This window comes from Eulemur rufifrons, chromosome 28 (genome assembly GCF_041146395.1).
Source record: "Eulemur rufifrons isolate Redbay chromosome 28, OSU_ERuf_1, whole genome shotgun sequence".
Taxonomy (NCBI): Eukaryota; Metazoa; Chordata; class Mammalia; order Primates; family Lemuridae; genus Eulemur; species Eulemur rufifrons.
In genome coordinates, this window is record NC_091010.1 from 63,321,533 (window position 1) to 63,341,286 (window position 19,754).

The window sequence follows — 19,754 nt, forward strand, 5'->3', positions numbered from 1 at the left end:
TGTGGTTTTAATTTACATTTCCATAATGAATAATGATGCCAAGGACTTTTTCATGTGCTTATTACCCATTTGTATGTTTTCTTTGATGAAGGTATAGTCACGTGTTTTGCCCATTTTTAAACTAGACTGTTAGTCTTCTTATTGAGCTATAAGAGTTCTTTTTGTTACTGATGCTAATTTAACTCCACTTTCATCATAGATTATTTAAATCTTTTTCCATGTACTGGAATATGTATCATGGTCCAGCATATGATCTGTCTGGCTGAATATTCCTTGTGTACTTGAAAAAATATACATTGGGTAGTTGTTAGATACAGTGTTTGATAGACAGTTAAGTAAAACTGTGTGATTGTACTGTTCAAACCTTCTATGTTACTTCTATTAATAATTTCCTCTCTAAATGTTCTATATGTCACTGAGGAAATTGTCCTAAAGTCTCCAACTATAACTGTGAATTTGACTATTTCTACCTTTGGTTCTTAATTTAAATAAAAGCTAATATATTTTGAGGCTCCGTTATTAAGTGGATCACATTTTGAATTATTGCACATTCATACAATGAATTGACCTTTTTATCATTATGAAAAGTCCTCCTTCAGTTGTTTGTCCTGTAGTCTACTTTGTCTGATATGAAGACAGTCACTCCAATTTTCTTATAATTAGTATTTGCATGGTAATGTCTTACTTTAGCCTTTTACTTCTAACTTAAATCCATGTCTTCATATTTAAGGTGGATATTGCTTTTTTCTTTTATCTTGCTGACAATCTCTAACTTGTAATTGGAATGTTTACACTGCACTGTCCAATAGTATAGCCACTGGCCACATGTGGCTACTTTAAGTTAACTAAATTTAAAACATTTAAAATTCAGTTCTTAAAGAGCTCAGTAGCTATGTATGACCACTGGCTACTGTATGGACAGTGCAGAAATAGAACATTACCTGGCAGCAGAGTTTTGGTTTAGACCGTTTATATTTAATGTAACAATCAATATGGCTGAATTTAAGTGGACCATCTTGCTATTTGTTTCCTATTTGTCCCACTTGTTTTTTGTTCATTTTTCCTTCTTTTTTTTGTCTTTTGTTAGACTAAACACATTTTATCATTACATTTTATTTTCATGATTGGCTTATTAACTATATCTTTGTACTTTTTTTTTAAGGCTGCTCTTGGGCAGTGGTTTTCAACAGGGAGCCATTTTGCCCCCTAGGAACATTTGCAAAGTCTGAAGACATTTTGTTCCAACTCAGTGGACAGGGGTGGGGGAGGAGATCCTACTAGCATGTAGCAGGCAGAGGCTAGAGATGCTGCTAAGCTTCCCACAATGTGCAGAACAGCTCCTCACAAACAAAGACAAAGAATTAGCCCAAGATGCAGATGGTGCCACAGCTGAGAAATCCTGCTTGGGTTTTACTAAATACTTTTCTAACTTATTACTGTCTTCTTTCAAATAATATATCACTTCATGTAACGTTAGAATCTTATTGCAGTATCATTCCATTTCCTCCTTTCTGTCTTGTGCCTGTTGTCACATGCTACTAGCTGTGATACTGAGCACCTAATCTACCTCTCTGGGTTCAATTTTCTTCACAATAAAATTGGGACTATCTACCTCATAGACATTCTGTAAGAACTAAAATAAGAAAAGTGCTACGCACAGAACCTGTACACCATAGGTGCTAAATTCTCAATAAGTTATTATCGTAACTATTAATACAAAAGACTTTAACTGAACTGAAATGAAGCAATAGGACATACCTGAAGAGAAACCTAAGTGACCCATATTCACACATGGTTTAATATTTATTATAAAGGCCTCTCCTATCGCTCTCTACCCCAAAAGTGATGATGAGACTGCACCCTACTGGACTGGCTGGCAAAGTTTGACTCACAAGAGAATTTCAAGAATCTTTTGGCCTCTGATATATAATCCCTTTTATTTACCTACATTTAATTGAAGACATCTGTAAGTGGTGCCACACAAATGTAATTCAGACTAAGAAATGTCAATAAAAATGTCTGTAAGGCAGAGGACCGATGTAAACCTAGCAGGGGAGTGCACATCAGCAGCTACAGAGCCACATGAAATTAGGAATATAATGGAAATACGTTGCCTGACTTGACGAGGTGATAAAAGCTCTTTTCCCATAAAGCTTAATGAGCTCTATTAGTCTTCAGCTTACAGGAATGTAAAAGGGTCAGCCCCACAGAGGGAAGTAACTGACTCTGCACACATGGTCCATTCAAATGACAACATATCAAATTACTGATGTAATTACTATAACCTGACAATTTCATTAGATTCATGTGGCAGTAAACTGTTTAGGACTTATAACAAAGGGACATGGTTTATTCATAGTAGTTTTTGTGGAGAAAGTGAAGTTTGATGCCTACTTTATTTTCAGTTCCAAGTCTCATGTATTTTATTGTCTCTAACAGAATTACTTTTATTCAAAATTTTAAAAGGTGCTGGGATTTACCATATTTGTAATTTTCTTTCTCCAGCTAAATTAGAAGTTTAATGGCAAAATCAAACATTTAGAGACTCCCAATACTCTTCCACCTTGGCTTTGCATTGGCTCTCAGGTGTCACCACACATGGTGACAAAGGAACAGCCATCCTGAGCTCAGCACTGCTGGAGGAGATTTGCGGGTAGACGCCACTAGCAAAACGGTCTCTGTGGAATTCCAAACTAGAAAAATATCAACCGAAAGATCTCAAAGTATCTCCCATCAAGAAAAGAGAAGCACATTGGTCATCTTTAATTTTTGTTTCTCTTCCTCCTTCATGTCGATAAGCCCAATAATAAAAAAGATACATTTAGCCCAGGTAAAATTCCAGATCATTAAGCAGACAAAGCAGAAAAGGACAGAAACTATCACTAAACTTTGAACATGATACTTTCTCTTCTACTTTTCACAAAGAAAAAAAGCTTCCACATACATATTCCCAATTATCTAACCAAAGGAGTAATATACAATTTAAAAATATGTATTTGTGGCTGGGCGCAGTGACTCACACCTGTAATCCTAGCACTCTGGGAGACCGAGGCGGGAAGATTGCTTAAAGTCAGTAGTTGAGACCAGCCGGAGCAAGAGAGAGACCCTGTCTCTACTAAAATTATAAAAGATTAGCTGGGTGTGGTGGCGCATGCCTGTAGTCCCAGCTACTTGGGAGGCTGAGGCAGGAGGATTGCTTGAGCCCAGGAGTTTGAGGTTGCTGTGAGATAGGCCGATGCCATGGCACCTAACCCATGCAACAGAGCAAGACTCTGTCTCAAAAAAAAAAAAAAAAAAAAAAAAAGTATTTCTTTGGTACACTCAGGTGTAGTTGGTACACTCCAAGCCCTATCTATCACTGAGATCATCCAAAGATGAAAATGACAAAGCTCCCAATCTTAAGTAGCTACAATCTAGCTGGGAAGACAGACTGTTAACCATATTAAAATATAAATATTAGATCTTGTCTGCTTTCAGCTGAATTCTGTCAAATTATGGATATAATACTGCTACTTCCAGCCTCATTCATTTGATCATTCATTCATTCAACAATTATTTATTGAGTCAGTGCCTACTATGTACTACTTATTATACTAAGAATGGAAACACAAGGAAACAAAAACAGGGTCCTCTCTCATCAAGCTTACGTTTGAGAAATCTATTGATGAAGTCTATTTAGAAGCATTTTGCCATTGGTTAATAATATCTTCAAATTGTTCCTTGCCCCAGTGAAGTGGATATGAAGCTCCAACCTCCTTATTCAATCCCTGTGCGGGGAAACCAATCCAGCCTAATTACCCTCTGCTAAAAACCCTTATTCCTGGTCACTCCCCTAAACTCTTGCTGAAATAAGGGTCCAGCCTTAAACATTATCAACATTATCTCTTCATCTAACTTCCTACCTTTTTCAAGGGTATTTCTACATCAAATCAAAGAGACTTTCCTAATATACATTTGTCAAACACTGATTACAAGAACCATTGCCAAAAAGTGACCAATATACCTCAATCCATTGTGGGCCCTTTATTAGAAGATTAGAGGATAAAACAATTTAACATTTTGTAGTTGTTGTTAACATTTTGTGTGTCTCCTTCATAATTTCTGTGTGCTAAAATGGTTTTTAAGTTGACATCTACATGTATAATTTTGCATCCTACTTTTATCTCCTAATATACCAAAAGCGTTTTATACTTACTGTTCATCAACATTTACACACGAACATATATTCATAATCTCCATTTTAATGTCTGTAGGGTGTTCTATCATTTGGCTGTGTCATAATTTATTCGACCTTTTCCGATTGCTGGACATTTAGATTGTTTACAATGTTTTTTACCATTATAAATAAAGCTGTAATAAACATTTGAATTCAAATTTTATCTTCATCTTGATTGCCTCTCTAGCAGTTATTCTTAGAATTATGTGACCATGAGGTATGAATGTATATAAAGCCTTTAATGTATATAACCAAACTGCTTTCTATAAAGGATGAAGTTTATAAACATCCCACCTCATGACATCTTCTAAAGCATTCACTTAAAAAGAAAAAAGCTATCTTGACAGGTAAAAAATTGTACGTTGTTTTAAGCTGCATTTCTTTGATTACTAATAGGGTTAAACATATAAAACACATCTATTACCATTTGTATTTCATCTCATCCACTACCTGATAAAATGCAAGAAAATTTTATGCAAAGAAATCAGCTTTTTGATTCTAAAAGGTTAAGTATAATAACCCTTTTACCATACTTTGCCCAAATTGCCTTTTAACTGTATTTGCTTTCATGTACAAAAATATGGATCTTTGCATAATCAATTTCTTCATATTTTCCTTTGTGATACTTTCCATTGCTTCTGTGGTTAAAACATGCTTCCTCAACTAAAGAGCAGATTATAAAATTTATATCAGCTTCAAGTTTACTATGGTTTGGCTTTTGCTTTATACCTATCTCTTATCTAAGATTCTACGTGGCAGGCATGGTGCTCAGTGTTTGCCACAAATCATCTCATTTAATTTTAATGACCTGTAAGTATTATTATCTCCATTTTTAGATTAGAAAATGGCAGCTCAGAAGGATTAAATGACTTGCCTATAGGCTACCCAAGTCCCTCTCATTTCAAAGCCCAGAATCTTCCCACTATGGCACTTTGCTTCCCCACTGACCTTGGACACCAAACGTAGATGGGACTAGCCTCCTGGTCTTGCCCATGTTCCTGGTGATCACTCAAACTGGCCACCATGTACATCTAACATGCCAGGGTGGGCCATACCTCATCAGCAACGTAATATTAATAGCTTCAATAATCAAATGAACACAATGTTACAGATGTAGAAAAGGAAACAATTGCCTCCATGTGAAGAGGTCAGAGATGGTCTCACAGGGGACAAAGTATCAACCCTATAGAGGAATATGATTTGAGCAGTTAGAAAGGGAGCATAAAGTGAAATAACAGACACAAAGGGAAGGAATAGAGTCTCATCGTGTGGGGCTGAAGTGTAGCTTAACAGGAGAGTACAAACCATCACTGACTTGAATAGTACAGTTTATAACTGCTCCCATTTCCACTGCCTCACTTGACAAGTACAAATTATTATTTGTGTTTCAAAGATAAGAGAAAACTGGGGCTCAGGAAAGTTGTGATTTGCCAGTGTCATGCTAGTAAGTGGACACATTCTCTTAAACCCAGGTTTGGTTCCAAGTCTTGTCACCTCCTCCCCTTCCCTGGGTCTTTTTCCAAGTTTCACCAATCATCTGTAAGTTCTTCTGCAACAACAGCTCACAGCGATATCTGATTCTGTAAACAACTAAAAATTTTTATCTCACAATTTTAAAACTATATTTTCAGTTCTACTGAGAACCATGATGAGGAGTAAATGAAAAAAGGAACCCAGAATAGTGCCTGGGTTCTATAACAGAAACTCAATAAAGCTAAGCCCTTTTTGCTCTTCTCTTACCAATTCGTGGATTTTAAAATGGTCTTCCAAACCAACAAAACTCCCTTGATGACAGCCTTTGCCTATGATTTCTCTAGGTCTCTTTTAATACCAGGGCAATTTATAGAGAATAAGGCTGATGTTAAACAAAATGTTATGGGAGTTATAAAGATACAATGAAGCTCTTTAAAATGAAGGACTGCTTTCTCTCTACATACTGAAGAAGAAAATGTACTTATAAAAAGAGGCAATGACCTGTTATGAAGGGGAATAGCTGTAACTTCTAGGAACTTTTATTCAAAAAAAGGCTACATTTACCCTATTACTGTTACTGAAGAATATATGTGTCACACCAAAATGATCACTCCTAAATTATCAAATAAATGTCTAATGAAAGATACCAACAGTGGTGTTCAATTAGCAATACTGGTAACAAGGTGAGTAAATTCTTACCTCCAAAGGTGAACTGCAAAGGAATCTCGTGAACTGCAGAGTCAAATTCACACAGAATCAATTTCATCCAGTAAATGGACAGCAAAAAAGAACAGAGAAAAAGGAAAAACTATTACACAATTTTCCAGTAAGAACATCTAAAGTAAACCCAAAGATCTATATTAAATCAGTGTCTTCATACATTTGTATAATTCATCCACAGAGCATAGAAAGGTTCAACCTAACCCATAGTATGTATACAACTATTTGAAGTAGTTTAAATAAACATTCTTAAAAATCCATATAAAAGCAAATAAAGTACAATAAATTAGTCCTAAAATATTTTGTTTATGTTTTATCTCACAACCCCTACATAATAAAAACACCCTATAAGAAAGGAATCAGCAATCTTTCTGACTCTAAATGTGACAGGTAAAGTTTAGTAAATGCCAAGAGAGGAAGACAATAGAAATCAAAGCGGTGGGTGTGGATCAAGAAAAGGGAGAGAGAAAAAAGTCAAGATGAGTGGTTCATGTCTGTAATCCTAGCACTTGGAGAGACCAAAGCGGGAGGATCAATTGAGGCCAGGAGTTTGAGACCAGCCTGGACAACATAGCAAGATCTCATTTTTACAAAAAATAGAAAAATTAGCCAGACGTAGTGTTGCACACCTGTAGTCCCAGCTACTTGGGAGGCTGACGCAGGAGGATCATTTGGGGCCAGGAGTTTGAGGCTGCAGTGAGCTATGATGACACCACCGCACTTAGCCCGGGTGACAGAGCAAGACTCTGTCTCAAAAAGAAAAAAAAAAGTCAAGACCAAGGGAGGAGGTTGGCTTAGTGAGGGAAAGATGAAGTTTATCTCCACAATTTGGCACCTTGGCTGTGACATTTACCCTGTTCTGTCCTTTCTCTTTTCTCAGTCCCACATCTCTTTCCTTCCTGCCTTACTTCCTTTTTCTTATCTCCCTCCCCTCTCTCCCTTTTCCCTCACCTTTGTCTTTTTTATGACACTCACAGAGGTTTAAAGAGTATCACCTGAAATATCACAGGCAGTTAAATGCTGCCTGTTTCTCAGCACTTAAATAAACAAACAAATTGGAGGGGGGCATAAACAAATGACAAAGCAAACTGTAGTTAGCTCCGCAATGAGGTCTGTCACATAACTTCATATACATGATGGTAATTCATAACGTTTTCAAAGATGTCATTTACAGAATCAACATTTCGAATCTTTTGAGATTTACTGTAATAATATAATACTAAGTAATACAAATTCTTGATCTTTCTAAATGCAAATTAACTATAATAAAATGCACTGACAGGCCTGTTTCAAAGCACTTGTGACTTCCTCTCTACAACAAAGCTAGCTAGTACTCACAGGGAATACAAATAACTTGCATTCTCTTTTAGAGTTACACGTTGAAATATTATCAATGAAATTATGTCATGTCTTGGATTTCCTTCCCAATCACTGGAGAAGTAGAGAGAAAAGGAATGGGGGGAGTATGTAGATAAAATTGGACATGATCTTAAACTAGTAAGGACATAAGATGAATATATAAGGGTTCATTATATGATTCTCTCTACTTTGTAAATGTTTAAAGTTTTCCATAATAAAGTTTTAAAAATATATCAGACACCCCCTAAAAAAACCTAAAAAATATATTTTGAAAATATCATGCCAAAGCCATGCAATTAACTAATATCATCTAGGCCCTAGATGACACATATATTAAAATACAGAGACTGTAAGAATTTTTTAATTTAAATATCAACATGCAGTTCAATTATATTGGCTATTAAGAGAACTTTCTGAAAGTGCAAGATATACCAAAATATAAAGTTTTCATAATGCTGATATAAAAAAAATAATTTTATTGAAACTGAAAATGCAAGCTTTGTGGTGCTGGATTCTTTTACAGTAGCTCAAACTAAGATAACCCCTACCTCTTCCTCCCAAGAGTAAAAAGTGCCAGTTGAAAGTTTAGTCAATTTTATCACTGGAGAAAAATGAGGCACAGTAAATTTTTATTTTACAATCAGAAATTTGATATTGTAGGGTTTCTATGCTTTCCTCCATAAATGCATATTAACTATTTATACGCATACTTTTGAATTTATAATTAACTCATGTTCAATAGTAATTGATGCATTAATTAGGATGGAAGTTACTTTAAAAATAAAGAGAAGTATATATACTCTCTAAGAAAACTAACATTTCTTGAAGCTCCAATAATTTACACACATCTTTGGCATGTGTATGTGTCCAACACTCATGTCAGAGCTTTTTCAAAACAGACCTAAAAATTCCTGTCCTGTTTGAAGCTGCCAAAATATGAAATACATAAATAAAAGCCTTCAATCCCAAAGCAGTAAAAACAGAATAACAAATCACAAGACACACATTCACACTCCTATTCCCAGGACATGAAAAAGATTTCAAAAAATGCCTCTTCTCTATTAGTGTGCCAGTAAAACCCGTTGCTATTTCATGTTTCACTTTGGTTAGTGAATTCTTTCATAATGAAATTATACATGTTATATTCAGTCCAAATGATAATACTGTGAAAAAAGACAATTACAAAAAAGCAAATACGAGATTGCAAACTACATATTGTGTATACATTGCAATTAATAGTAGAGACAGATTCCTTTTAATAAATACTACCATGATGTCTGATCAGTGTAAGACAAGACTATGGCTCAATTTTGCTGTGAACCTAAAATTATTAAAAAAATAAAGTCTATTTAAAAAAAAAAAAAAGGACTATGGCCGCAGATGTAGTCCACATTAATACCACCTTTTTAATATGGCTACACTAACAGAACTATTTAATAAGAAATAATGAGTATAGTTAATTGGTTTATGAAAAGAGCCTTTTCAAGATATTCAGGAATAATATTGAGAAAACTAAAAAGATTTAATGTGTTTTACAAAATATCTTACTGATTTTACAGACAGGAATATACTTAATCATTTCAGAAACAATCAGAGGCAAAGATAACCATATTCTTTCTTTTTTTATTTTTAGAGACAGGGTCTCATTCTGTCACCCAGGCTGGAGTGCAGTGGTACGGTCCTAGCTCACTGCAACCTTGAATTCCTGGGCTCAAGCGATCCGACTCCCGAGTGGCTAGTACTACAAGCACACACCACCATGCCCGGCCAATTTTTTTATTTTTTGTAGAGACGAGGTCTTGCTATTATTGCCCAAGCTAGTCTCAAACTCCTGGCCTCAAGTGATCCTCCCACCTCAGCCTCTCAAAGTGCTGGAATTACAGATTTGAGCCACCATGCCCAGCATATATTCTTTATTTTTCTATGTATCAATTTTAAGGATTACTTCTAGGAAGTATCTTGATTTAATATAACTGAAAATAGAAATAAACTGCCCGATATTTGTCTTTTCAAACTTAACAGGAAAGCTTTCTGTTTATAACAGTATCAATAACTACCAATTTGATTCACGTGAATTCATAAAAATTCTAATTGAAAATTATTCTGTCAAGGTCTTGAATTTTTTAAAAAAACGTAAGGATTATGGTCTATATTTAGAATCTAGGCATAAAAGGTATCAGTACCATTTTTAAAATCCTTTAGGTCTCTAAAAAGAAAATAAAGATACACAGAGATCCCCGCTCATGTTCGAAAGCTACTGCTACTTACTAATCTTGCTTTTCTTAAAGCATTCTTTCTTACCACTCCTGGTACCACAACTCTATTCATCATCGGTAGCCTGTCTCATAACACATCACCTTCTCATTCCCTCCAGGGAAGCCCTTAATGCTTACCAAGATTCTTTAAACAGTTTTCCAAGTGAACAAAATTGTAGTAAGACTTCCTATCAGTTATTATTAGTAAGTTCTTTCTTTTTCCAAGTTATTCAAGGGATAGGGTGGGAAGAGACAAGGATTGAGAAATACATACTGCTAATTTTGTTAAAAGATCCCAGCAAAACTATAATCAATTCTTTTATCTTTGTAATATAAAATATTCAACAGATAAGGAATTTAAGCCACTATGTTCCAGAAATGCCTTTTCTTTTGTAACCATGGTTAAATTCCTATATTTTAAAGAAAAAGGAAACACTGAACACAAAAAGGCAATTTTTACAAAGATAAACCACAGATTATTTTCTTTTTCTAAACCAAGGAACATCAGTGAGGTGTCTCTATTTGCCAAAATAAAATTCCAAGTCTTACAACTGCTCATATCAATTATCCAAAATTCCTTTGCATTAACAAAATATACTTCTGGTCATATTTCTTTAGCCTTTCGCCTACTGCATTATACTGTCTTACAATTTGTCAGGGACAGGTCTGTTCTAGGCCATAATCTAACAAAATCTTTATTTAAAATTTTCAGTTATCAATCTAAATCACACTTCAATGTAAAATACTAAATTCTATCAGGAATTTGGAAGCTTTAATTCAGTTAAGATTCTAAATTATGTTAAGTTAAATAACACTTTAGACTCCCTTCCCATCCCCTGTACAATTTCTGATACATATTTACACTGTTTTAAATTGGCAGTGCAAGACCAAGTTTGATGTTAAAAATGTATCTCTCCTAAATCTACAACTCTTAGAAATTAATTTGATTCCACAAAAGTTTCATTGTTTCATATTTCACTTCAGAAAAATGAAACCTTCAAAAGCAGCCTAAAGACATAGCTAGCACCCATTAAAAAAGTCATCACCAGAATAAGAATTAAATCTCCACTAAACAGGAGTCAAAACTAACATTTGAGAACTAACATCTTGTTTATCCTATTAGCAGGGAATAAAATGGACAGATTCAGGTATTATAATTCCCTAAATTTATTTTTTACAGCTATTCTCTATTCTATTTATTACCAATGCAGCTGAAAGGACTAACTAACCACTTGTACTGATTAGACCTAGAACCTTGGACAGGACACGAAGCTTCAATAAATCTTAAACAATGACACAAAAATCTTATTTACATTCTAACATATTTAAACCTATGTCTTCTGAGGCACTATATCTCCTTTTGCCAGTGGAAAGAACAGTGATCTAAGAGTTAGCTTGGAATCTCACTAGCTCTACCTCCTCGAGTGAGTCACTTACATTATTTGGGCCTTGGTTTTTTATCTGCAAAATGATTTCAGCTTTCCCCTGCTTGTGTCCTGTGGCGTGCCAGGCTCCTGAGACACTCTCTGAAAAAATGATTCCGTGGCCAAATAAGTTTGGGAAATGCTGCATACTCTAGCTGCCTCACCTTCCCTTTCTCCTCACCTTAAAGAATTACAAGGTATACTGACATATTAAAGACTCTGAGAATTCCTGCACTCACAAATAAAAAACTCTTCAATTCCATTTAATCAAGTGCTTTTCCAAAGTTCCATAACCAGCGATTTTTGTGTGTTTGTTTTTAATTTCATGTAACATCTATTAACACACCACAGGATCAATTTTCCACAAAGCTCATTTTAGGAAACACTAGTCCCTGACAGCTCTAACTGAAAATACTCAGTATGGCTGTCAACAGTGTCAGAAAAATCCAATACAAACTATTAATCAATCACTGGCCCCTTTTTGCCCCTTTAAGAGTTCTGGTTCCTACCCAATAACATCCCTGGTGAATGAGCTAATGCTCAAGCCAATGCCATGGAAGGAACTGTAATAAAATGCGTCTTGAAAGATTCCAATATTTGCCCAGAACAAATATTCCCACAAGTACATATATTTCCAATAATTTTTAACATTAGCATTTTAAGATTTTAAACATCAATGCAAACCTATAAAAAGAAGCTTTAAGAAGTATTTTGAAATTCATTTTATGTTAGCTAAAATGCATAGGAATCATGTCTTATTCATCTGTGCAATCCCAGGATTTACCACAGCGACTGGAACATGCTAGCAATTAAATGTTTATATGATTGGTTGAATAGAAGATCGAATTCCTCCAAAGCCCAAGAGAAGGAAGTATGGGAGCCATTCTAAGCATAAAATGTTGAGCTATTTCTTGAATGACTGTCACATAAAAGCCAACAAATGTAAATATATAAATATTTACAGGCCTATATAAATATATTTCCTATTTTTACATATTCTTAAAGGCAGACTATGCTCTGGATAATCATATAGTATATTTTTTTACTTTTATAACTAACTACTGACTAGATGAAAATCAACTGCTTTTAATCATGCAAGCAGTTACCTAAAATTATTTGGCATATAAAATGAATGATCACAGCAAAAACACAAACTTTCCTTGCTTAGACTAGTCATCAATAGGTAGTATTGTTCACTTGTCAAGTCATTACCAGAAGGTCATAAAACTTGATGCTCCTCAGATTTAATGGAAAAAACAGACCTCAAATACAAAAGCTAAAGACAAATGGTGCTCACAGCAAGATTATTCTATCACATGAGCTTTGCACTCACTAAAATGTGCTTAACTCGTAGGTAAATTGCTCAACTCTCTCACTCAGGAAATTAAAAGCAGCTTTTACTTATTATAGCAGGACAACTGTCAAAAGCTTATGACATCATTTGAATTTTCCTTTTTGCTTCATGTCACAAGTTTCAAGAACACCATTTTCTCCCTGAGTAGCTTTCAATTTGGCAAAACTGAGTTCTCTCTCCAGCTGTTCCTTAAAAATAGTCAACTCAGCTGCTCATTCATTCAAGGAAATGTTCACTGGGCGTCCACTCCATTCCAGGCACTCTGCTGGACATCGTATTTCCTCAGATTCTGGCATGGTACTTTCATAAGCTGGTGTAACAAGCACAAAGGATGTTATGGATTACAGGAACCCAATATAGCTAATTTATCAAAATGAGAAATCTATTCCAAATATAATCAAGAAGCTCTACCACCAGAGTAAAAAAAACCAGAGATAACCTATAGTTCCTTTGTCTCCAGCTCTAGGTAAAACAATTAAGAAATACACATATAGTCACTGGGCATGGTGGTGTGTGCCTGCGGTCCCAGCTACTTGGGAGGCTGAGGCAGGAAGATCAGAAGGATATCTTGTGCCCAGGAGTTCCAGGAGGTAGTGAGAGCTATGATAGCATTTGCATGGTGAGGCCCTGTCTCTTTAAAAACACTCACACACGCACACACATATATATAAATCCTTCCCCAAATAATACCTTTTCCAGGTTGTATGTAGTATAGTAGGATGAATCAAAATAGAATTAAAAATTCTTATTTTAAAGACTAAAATTACACGTTGATGAGCCAAACTGAGTGGTTCTGAATATTACTTTTTTCCTTTGAAAGGACTGATTTGAATTAAAATAGAAAAACAAGGAAAAATATAATTTCGTTTGCAAATGCTGACTGGGTAACCAGAAGTATCACTTATTTGCCTTAACCTTAGTATCCCTGTTGGGTCCTGATAGCATAGCATCATCTATATCCTAGTAACTAAAGTGTAGCCAATTATTGTTTGGCGGGGCACCTTCACAAGTATGATCTTATTTAATCACCACACCAAATCCTGTTGTGGCACCCCCGATCCCATGTTTATAAATGAGGAACCTGGCGTGAAGAAAACTCAGGAATCAGGAACCTGCTCAAAGCCACAGAGTAATAAGTAGGAAGCTGAGATCTGCAGCAGAAATGACTGATTAGAGTTCACACTCTCACTCTTGGTGTTACTCAGCCTTCGCAGCATCAGCATTCTGACCCAAAACGTACGGGACTGTAAACATAGCAAGCACCGTCTGGTAGTACTGGTATCACCTTCATACCATTCAATCCAAATAATTTATCACTGGGCACATTTGTTTTCAGGCAAGTGGTTAATCAAGAATCAACATCCATTTCATGCCAAACATTCCATTTGACACCTAACATTCCATTTCACTGTCTCATTCCTCAACTTTCAAAAAACAATATAAACGAACTATTGTCCAGGCCATGGGAAAAAAAAATAATTCAAGTATGTACAAATTAACCATAATAGTTATCATACTTATATTAAGTTACACATTAATAGAGGTCAATTATCGAGCTACTGCAGAACTTCAGACATTCAAATCAAAGACAAATCCCCAGGGAAAATAATAAAGGGTAAAATGAGGAATCAGAAAGGTATTTCCTAATGCTCATTTGCCCAACTCACAGAAGAATCCCTAAAGCTCCTTTTCCCATTTTCCTCTTGACTGTAACTTTACTAACAATAAACTTGCTGATCTAGTTTCCAAGCCAATAACCAACACTTCCAACCCTCCCTTATACCTGCTCTACTTTTCTCATAACAGCCCCTGCCAACCTATGATATAATTTACTGATTTATTAGGCTTATTGGTTAATGACTATCTGTGACCATCCCCCTACTCCAGAACATAAGCCCACAAGAACAAGGGATTTGGGGCTTTTTTTTTTTTTTTTTTAGACACAGGGTCTTGCTATGTTACCCAGGCTGGAGCACAGCCTGGAACTCCTGGGCTCAAGCAATCATCTGCTGCAGCCTCCTTTTTTTTTTTTTTTTTTTTTTTTAAGAGATGGGGTCTCACTACATTGCCCAGGCTGGTCTTGAAATCCTGGCCTCAAGTGATCCTTCCACCTCAGCCTCCCAAAGTGCTAGGATCACAAATGTGAGCTACCATGCCCGGCCTTAATCTTTACCTGATTTATTCACTGATTTGCTAACCATACCAAATGCCTCTTGAATAGCACCTGACACACAGTAGATGCTCAATAATATTTTAACAAATACATTTAAAAAACTACAAATTAGAAAGAAAACAAATGCTAATACTAGACAAGCTAACACAGTAAGAACTGACTGCAAGAGAGATAAAAGATAAAAGGTTACAACGGAGTAACTTTAAAGAAAAAGCAGCGGCATGTGGCACACTGAAATATAGCAAGAGCAGAACAATATTCCTATGGGAATATGAGAGCCATTATCAACAGGCAAGACCTGCTCACCATTCTGTTTGAGAAGGCAGGAAGTACACGATACATTTTGGGAAGATTGCCATTTTAAATTAGTGTACATTATATCTTAGCAATAAAAATGTTTCAGAAAATCTGCTTACCTTGAAAACTTCATTTACTGATGTCAGTTATTCTGTATTAATTATTTAGCCCACTTTAACTCTTTCAAATAGCAACACCGTGGTCTAGTATAAAAAGCACTGAAATTTCTACATATTGTCCTGCCACTGACCACATGTTACCTGGGGCAAATTATTTAATTATCTAAAAGAAGAGAAGTTAATTTATATAATCACTAAGATCCTTTCACCTCTAATAGGTAGAATGCCATGATTTTGTGATCTGAGACAAGTTTTAGGAAAATTGTTGACCAAAAGAAATTTTAAGAAAACTATTTCCAGTGCTAGCTTTAACTTCACCTCTTTGGATTTCCCCAAAAAGTAACATTCTAGGGATACAGCAGTGTATCTGCTCCAATTAAGTAGGTAATTCAAAAGCTTTGTAATTTAACTATTAGTAACAAATGTCTTGTCACAGACTATAATACGCCAGTGTGCCCTGACTTAAGGGTTACAGATAAAAAGTGGCTTTTTAGATTGAATTATACAAATAATTGCCTGAGTCCTTTACTTTATTCAAGTAAGTTAGCCCTGTCCTTAAAAAATTTTTTTTGGCTGGGCACAGTGCTTATGTCTGTAATCCTAACACTTTGGGAGGCCAAGGTGGGAGCAGTGCTCCAGGTCAAGAGTTCAAGACCACCCTGAGCAAGAGCAAGACTCCACCCATCTCTACAAAACACAGAAAAATTAGCACTACTTGGGATGCTGAAGCAGGAGGAGCCCAGGAGTTTGAGGTTGCCGTGAGCTAGGATGACGCCACTGCACTCTAGTCGGGGCAACAGAGAGAGACCCTGTCTCAAAATACGTGTGTGTGTGTGTGTGTGTGTGTGTGTATATATTTAAAATGTTCAGATCTTGCCATCATTCAAATTTAAAATTAAGTACTTATAAATATTAAGCAAACCTAATCCAAAAATTTAAAATCCTCCAATCCTTTGAGAGTCAGGTCAGCATTCAAAAAGTTTCGGATTTTGGAGCATTTCAGGCTATCAGATTAGGGCTATTCAACCTGTAGCACAGCAGGTCCTGGGATAGCATCCTTTCATTCATCATGATTTCATTATAACATTGATGAGGGGGCAAAAATCACTTCTTGGCCAGGGACACTGTCTATGTGCAGCTGACATGTTCTCCCCAGGTCAACATGGGTTTGCTCTGGGTCTTCTGGTTTCCTCCACACCCCGAAGATGTACATGAGAAATATCCTGTATAACTTAAGTCCTGTTTCAATCAATTAGCCTATGGTAAATGGGTTTCTTAATATATTATTTCGCCTAAAGCCACAGTTTCCAAAAACTGTACTGTAAATGCCTATATGTGATTATGTGGTCTCTGTATAATCAAAGGAGAATGACAATTCTCTGATACACTGAGAAAGTAAACACACAAAACGTAAAACTTTTAAGAGAAAAATGAAGCTGAAAGCTTCTCTAGGTTAAGTTCCAGAAAATATTTAAATCCTTTAACAAGCAAAAGAATAACTTGTAATTATCACTTCAATATCTCAATGAAAATTATTTACAACAAAATGGTAAAAGAAAAGCATTTACCTATCATCTCTAAAACATAGAGGTTATTTAAAAATAAGAAGAAAAAGAAAAGAAAAGCATTTATCCATACTTCTTTGGACTGTGAACACCCAGCTTGCACAAGCCACACAAGCCTAGATCTCCAGCACTCCCTGGTGGCTGCAGTGAGACAGCAATGCAGATGCTTCACTCTCCCTCCGTCTCCATGGGGTAGGAATGGACTCATCATAACCTTTTCCACACTCACTGACTAATATGCCTGAGTAAGATAACTCTCCCCAAAATAAGTATCCCACATAAGTGGTCTCCTTATATTTCAACCTTTGACAGGAAGTTCTCTGAACTAAGTTACAAAAACAGTGCTTTCTGAGAAAGAAAGCACAGCAGCATGAAATAACCTTAGTCATTACAAGTTTTAAATTCATATAAGGTCACATGATGGAATCAAAACCAACAACAAGCCAGGCACGGTGGTGCACACCTGCAGTCCCAGCTACTTGGGAAGCTGAAGCGGGAGGATCACTTGAGCCCAGGAGTTTGAGTCCAGCCTGGGCAACACAGTAAGACCCTGTCTCTAAAAAAAAAAAAAAAAAAAAAAAAAAATAAGACAACAACAAAGTATTTACAAGTATAAAGGACCATGATATGGGGGACTTGTTTTCAGATACTCCAACAAACAAAAGTGGCAAGAGGAAATGAGACTGACCAAGTGTCAACAGCGTTAAAGCTGAGTAGTGGTCACAGGGGGCTTCACTATACCATTACCTCCACCCCATGAAGGCCTGAAATTTTCAAGTTTAAAGTTTTTTAAAAATTAAAGTAAAAATATATAATTCAGATTTACTTATTAATCCTAGGGATATGACTTCAAAATAACATGTAAACTTTTTTAAAAAAGCCTAAAATAGTTCTAATAATTAGGTTTATTAATCTTTTTTTTAAGCCTTGTATAGATTTCTTTAAAACACAAATGGTGAGGAACACTGTGAACATCATGATTATGTATCTATCAACAAATGGAGAAAAACAGTCCTCCTGTTCAATTGAGTACATGTGGCCTTAGGATAACATTTCCAATAGCTTCCTCCATGGATTCAAAAAGAGTGCTGTGTTTCAAACAACGTGAATAGAAGCAAAGATGACATGCTCTGCAGTCTATGCCGGAAGAGTAGCTCTGGTGCTCACAAAGACACCCAGCAAGTGATAAACTATGTCCATCTTCCATTATGTGTTCTTGTTACCATTTGTCTATGTGTGACACAGAAGAATGAAAACATGGAACAGAGGTGACCATGGGGCCTGACGAGTTTACCCTGTTTAACTGGACAGGGAATGGCATGCTCACAAAAGGAAATCCCTTTGTAGTACAGATCTTCAATAGGAACTTTTTTAGAAGCAGGCAGGTGTCTGCTGCAGACAACAAAGCCATGGGACAAACAGTTCAAGAAAAGTTCTAGGCAGCACTGCGGAAGAAGAGTAGTCAGGGGAGCCACGATTCAAGAGCAGAAGCTGCCCAACCCACTCGCCCCAGCCCCAGGGGTCACAGGCAGTGATGAGGGCTCTATACCACTGACCACATCAGAGGGCCCTCCCTGCGTGGAACTGGATACACCCCAATACACAACCACACAGTGACTTGGAAGCAGATAACTCAAGCCACACTTACTTTCATCTTACCTCACCATACTTCAGGTAAAAGACTTCACATCACCAAAAAAAGGAGGGACAGAAATATGTATGTCTCTTAAAACTGAAATCAAATTTCCTTTAATTCTGTAATCATGTGACTATAATATTATATACACACATATACAACATAGAAACGCAAAACAAAATTCCTTATAAACACTTCAGCCTACAATCATAGAAGTTATCCAAAATAAGACATTTCTTCCTAATACATTTTTTTAATTTTTGACTTTTACTTACCAATTTTCAAACCTTCAAAAGTTACTGATGGTTTTCCCTTTCTCCCTTCATTCTTTCTTCCCTCTTCTCCCTTTCCTTCTTTCTTTCCTTTGTTCCTTCCCTGCCCTTCTCTTTTTTTCTCATCATTAACTCATTTAAACATATTAATAATAATAATATGACATGCTGTAATTGTGATCCCTAGGATATGCTTTTTAGGAAAAAAATAAATGTATGGAAGAGTGTGCACAGAATGTTTCTCTTGGTGAGAATAAGGAGGAAAAATAAGACTATGCATATATGTTTGCTTACTTTTACAAAAACATAAAACCCCAAAAGAATAAACCAGACACTAATAAAAATGGTTATTAATAGAGGGCAGGGAACAGAGTGAAGGAGATGGGAATGGAAAGGAGAATTCTCTGATGGTATCTCTTTTTATGTAGTTTTGACTTTTGAACCACACAAATTTACTGCCTATTAAAACACTAAAATTAAGAAGTAAATCCCAAAACTGAAAACAATCTGAAATAAATGAATGTTAGTCAATTTGGTAACATAACCATATAAAGGGAAAAATAAATTCCACATGACTTCTGAAACATAGTCTTCTGTTAGAACAGCTAACTAGAACATATTCTAAGGACAAAAAAAATCACAAAAGAATCATAAACTTCACTCATTAGTTGTCATTAATATTGTTATTGATATTGTAATGCTGAACCTGGTTTACGTATAACATAATATAAAGCAAGTTTATAACTATATTAATGTGATCAAGAAACACAAAAAGAGAAATATAAAACCAGAAAAATTAAGACACCCATGCAGTGTTAAATTTGAATTAAAAATATCAACATACGGCCGGGCGCGGTGGCTCACGCCTGTAATCCTAGCACTCTGGGAGGC

The 19,754-nt window shown here is 35.8% G+C and overlaps 1 protein-coding gene across 4 annotated transcripts in view; it reads right to left on the minus strand.

The window, feature by feature from the left end:
* ATE1 (arginyltransferase 1) overlaps positions 1-19,754 on the minus strand; it is a 114,521-nt gene that overhangs the window by 73,573 nt on the left and 21,194 nt on the right. For all 4 annotated transcript variants that reach the window (XM_069460085.1, XM_069460082.1, XM_069460084.1 and 1 more), the window contains one exon: positions 6,389-6,421. In XM_069460085.1, coding sequence (XP_069316186.1) covers positions 6,389-6,421 — 33 coding nt within the window. The remainder of the gene's footprint in view (positions 1-6,388; positions 6,422-19,754) is intronic.